This window comes from Macrobrachium nipponense, chromosome 39, assembly GCF_015104395.2.
Source record: "Macrobrachium nipponense isolate FS-2020 chromosome 39, ASM1510439v2, whole genome shotgun sequence".
In the NCBI taxonomy this organism is placed as follows: Eukaryota; Metazoa; Arthropoda; class Malacostraca; order Decapoda; family Palaemonidae; genus Macrobrachium; species Macrobrachium nipponense.
Genome location: NC_061099.1, coordinates 41,878,026 through 41,883,025, shown reverse-complemented (window position 1 = coordinate 41,883,025; position 5,000 = coordinate 41,878,026). Strand labels below are relative to the sequence as shown.

At 36.6% G+C, this 5,000-nt stretch overlaps 1 protein-coding gene across 1 annotated transcript in view; it reads right to left on the bottom strand.

Moving 5' to 3' along the window:
- Positions 1-2,057: 2,057 nt before the first annotated feature.
- The window catches only part of LOC135210437 (uncharacterized), a 59,892-nt gene continuing 56,949 nt past the window's right edge, over positions 2,058-5,000 (bottom strand). Inside the window, exon 3 of the mRNA XM_064243334.1 lies at positions 2,058-3,504. Coding sequence (XP_064099404.1) covers positions 3,388-3,504 — 117 coding nt within the window. The 3' untranslated portion in view covers positions 2,058-3,387. The remainder of the gene's footprint in view (positions 3,505-5,000) is intronic.

Sequence of the window (5,000 nt, the reverse complement as noted above, 5' to 3'; positions counted from 1 at the left end):
TATGCGTGTATATATATATATATATATATATATATATATATATATATATATATATATATATATAATACGTATATACTATATATATATATATATATATATATTATATATATACGTGATATATATATATATATATATATATATATATATATATATATATACATATATACATATATATTATATACGTGTGCATTTCTTGCTGTTAACTAACCACCCTCCGAAGTTGGCCAACCAAGGACCCCATCAAATTAAATTATGAAAGTTTAACCCGGGCACCAACACATAATACTCTATAGGAACAACTCCGACTAAACACAACCCAGCGCCGGAGAAAAGCATAATACAGCATTTCTGTGCAGCTTATTCCTTGCTTCTGACCGTACCATACATAGGCCTGTAGTACACTCGCAAAATGGGAATGAAGGCGATTGGATGAAGAATAAATAAAGAAGTTTGGAATATCAATTTTGATACGATTACGCAGAACACCACTTCCTACTAGTGTGGACCGGGACTTAAAAATATAGATTCCATTCGGCTTAGAACGCCATCTTGGGACGTTCGTAATCTTTGGTTCGATTCATGTTGGCATACTCCAGTTTTGTTTGTTTGGTTGTATGGTGTTTTTACGTTGCCTGGAGCCAGTGGTTATTCAGCAACGGGGCCAACGGCTTTACGTGACTTTCGAACCACGTCGAGAGTGAACTTCTATCACCAGAAATACACATCTCTCACTCCTCAATGTAATGCCCGGGAATCGAATTCGCGGCCACCGAGGTGGCAGGCCAATACCATAACGACCACGCCACTGAGGTGCTTTTGGCAGACCCCAGAATCATCCTCTTTTTTTTAATCTAATTTTTTTTTTTTAAATCTTGAGACCTTTGGTTCACACCTAACCAACATACTATGCTCGGATAACATTTACGGGAAAGTATGACCGGACATTTAATATTTTAACCAACGAACCATTCATAGCATTTGAATTGAAGTGAATATAGATTTCAGGCAAAAGGCCACGCACTGGGACCTATGAGGTCATTCAGTGCTGAAACGGCAACTGACAGTAACAGCTATAACAGGAGGAAAACCTCGCAGTTGCACTATGAATCGAGTGTTAGGAGAGGTTAGTAAGATGATGAAAGAGAATATGGAAGGAGGTACAATAAAAGGAAAGTAACTAACCTCTAAATAATGCTTACAGTGCAACGCATGAGGAGCACTGTCGCAACTAACGCTCTACGGGGATTCATAAATTTTTGGTTGCGATATCAGAACTGGCGGTCGAGTATTCCATTCATTGATAAACTTTGATTTTGTCTACATATTTGTCGTTTCTTTCTGTTAAAGTGTCATTTTTTGTCTGTCTAATGAACCAATGTGACAAACTACTTACATCGTTGATGAATTCAGATACCATACTGGGCGGACGAATTGTACGCAAGATACATGATCCCAATTTGTTACTTTTAAATTAATCTCGGCCAAAGAGAGCACGCCGTTCCATATTCATCCTCTTGCAAAATATTCATACCGCCCCTAGAGACAACAAAGCAAAGGATGTAGAATCTTCGAATTGAACGAGGACTTACTACTGTTTTTTGTTTGTTTGTTTGTATGGTGTTTTTACGTTGCATGGAAACAGTGGTTATTCAAGCAAGGGGACCAACGGCTTTACGTGACTTCCGAACCAAGTCGAGAGTGAACTTCTATCACCAGAAATACACATAGGACTTACTACTGTGACATCAGATGATCATTCGATGTGGATAGACAGATGTATAGAATATATAAGATTTAGCCCAAAGGCCAAGTGTTGGGACCTATGAGGTCATTCACCGTTGAAACGGAAACTGACTGTAAGATGGTTTGATAGGTGTCACAGGAGGGAAACCTCAAGGAAGTTGCACTATGAATCAATTGTTAGGAGAGGGTGGAAAGGCAGATGGATGGAAGAAGTACCTTTTCACTTTGTTCTAAAGCGATGACTACACTACGACAAACCATTAACAAAACTCGCTCCGGCACCATAAATGCAGTAAGGAAAATCCATATATATGTCAATATCAGAAATTTAATAGAACATACTCCATCTCTACATATATACACATAAATAAATTCCACATGTGATACAAACACATTACTATGGGCAAAAAGTATAATCATATAAGAGTGTTCAATTAAAAATAAAGATATTTAGTTATTGGTATATGCCTTGAAGGCAAGATATGAAACGTAGCGTAACGGGAAAATCATACATGTAATATATTCTTTAGCACAATAAGATATGGATTTCCATCGTTGAAAATCTACATACTATTCAATCTTATGATCTATGTCAAAACTTCAGCTTCGATATGATGTTTTCTTACACAAAAACTTAACAAAATCATGTAAAAAAAATAAAACTGGATAGCATGTGTGAGTTGTGATTCATACGACCACGAAGGAAAAACACAGAGTGATTTGCAAAACATTATTGGATCAATATATAACCTAATGCTTCAAAACAGATCAACAAATTATGTTTATCAGGGTATTAGGTTTAAGATCTCTAATGATTCAACATTATCCGCAAAACATCCATTCTAAGGCAAATTTAAACGTAGTCACCGCTCCAGTTTCTGGACGTTGCAAGTGCATCATGTGCAACTTTAACATTTTCTATTCAGTTTGCAATTGTCACTAGCTTCAACTGCAGGTTTTGCAGTAACAGGCGATTATCATCAGCACCATATACATTCTACAACATTCTTGTTTACATTCCCGTATATAAACCTTGCAAAAACTGCCCAATATTGATGAATACAAGAGCGCCTTTCATATGATTTCATTTTTATCCTATAATAGAATATTTCCCACAATATATATATCAGGAAATGGCACTGCTGCCCAATATTGATGAATACAAGAGAGCCTTTGATATGATTTCTTTTTTACCCTATAATAGAATATTTTCCAATATATGTATCAGTATCTGGCATTTCAACAGGAGAAACATTTTTTTTAAACCTTGTAATACTCTACAAGATAAAAAAGAATACTAACGAAAACTATCACTTAAGACTACAGCATGATTGCACACATAAAACTGGTTCACATACTCCAGTTTAGAACTACCAATCCATATTAATTTGAATGACACCATACAAAGCACTTTTACTCCACTTAGGATTGAAAATCTACTCAAGTGTTTATCATTTGGCACTATCATAAGTTACGTTCACTGAGTTTTTTTTTATTTACATTCATTGCATAAACACATGACTTACAAGACTAAACGCTCTTGAGCTGGAATATAACGTCAACACTGAGACACCTCCGGGCGAATAGCTTCGTGGTCCTTGATCCTCCAAGCTTTCAAATATGCAAAGGTTGATACAAGTTGAACTATTTCTTAGCCACAGATGTCGCCCGAGTCGCCAGGCGACGCGAATACTCTGCTATCACACCCGGGACTCGAACGGCCAAATTGGACCACATCGGTTGAGCCGTTACCTCTGCTGCCTGAAATTAGAAAGAATTGGATATAGCACTGATTAAAGAATTTGGGCCAAAGGCTAATCACTGGGACCTATGAGGTCATTCGGCGCTAAAGCTGAAACCGACAGGTGTACTAGGAGGAAAAGCTCCCCGTTGCACAATGAATCAATCGTTAGCAGAGGGTGGGAAGAAAGGATGTGAATGGAGATACAGTAAAAGGAATGAAAGGGTTTGCAAGCTAGGGACCGAAGGGACGCTGCAAAGAACCTTAAATAATGCCTACAGTGTACAACATGAGGTGCACTGACAGCACCACGCCCTTACGGGGTAAATGAAGACGAAAGGGTCACACTAGCTTTCTAGGGATGGTCAAAATTACATTAGTTCATTTCACATTTTCTACAAGCTGCCGTTCATAATGTTTCTTAATAGAAAATTATACTTACTTGAGACTGATCCTGAAACATGTTGAATATTTCCTATACACTCTCATATCTACCACTATGACTCTGTTCATGAACAGAATAGCAGCTATTCTTCAGCTTCAACATTCCCGACTTGACGCAGCACTAAGTTTAATGAGATGTATATCTTATGATGATGAAAAGGCGGTGGATGTTTTGTCAGTATCAAAGTTACACTTCGAAATGGTTTTCTTTAACACTACAGGCAAGTAATGATTTACCGAATGGGGAAAAAAAGTCCACTGCAGTATACATGTAGTATATTGCTCAATAAAGGTAGCTTTCGCCAACCTGAAGAGGCCAATTCATCAAGTTGGCGAAAGCTACCTCTATTTAGCACTAGACTACATACATACTACTTTGGACTTTATTTTTCCATTTAAAGATTACGAGAAAATGATGATAGCAAATAATGTACAGAATGTTTGAACTGACCATTCAAGTTAAACCAGTAATTTCGACATTAATACCCAAATAATGAAATTCCCATAAAAAAAACTATAATTCTGGGTAATGCTTGGGTGGGTGGCACTGGTGCCAATATGGACACTCAGTGCCACTTTAGAGAAGTATTGTTCAACCAAACGTTCTTCCACTGTTAACGAAACCCGTTTTACTGTTATGTTACGAATAATCAGAATAAAACGTTCAGGGCAAATTTGGCAAATGGGAAAAAAACCTCAATGGCCATTGTAGTGGTGTTGAACGTACGTTCTTAGGCTTCGACATATCCACATACAAACATTATATATATGGTTGTGATGTTTCCTTTTCTTAGTAATCTGTGAAACTTAACCTGGCGGCAAAAAACATCAAAGGCCATACTATAAATGACTCAAACGTATTCTTATTTGATTCAAGCGATAAATTAAAAATCATTGGAAAAAAATGAATAAAAACTACAATGAATGTACGACAGCATTATTCTCACAATACGTATTTATTAAAAGATGACAATGAAAGCATTAAAATTATTCAAAATATACGATTTGGTAATATTTAAACTTGATTCTGAACAATCTTGGAGCTAGTAACTATGAAAAACAAAAGTCTACC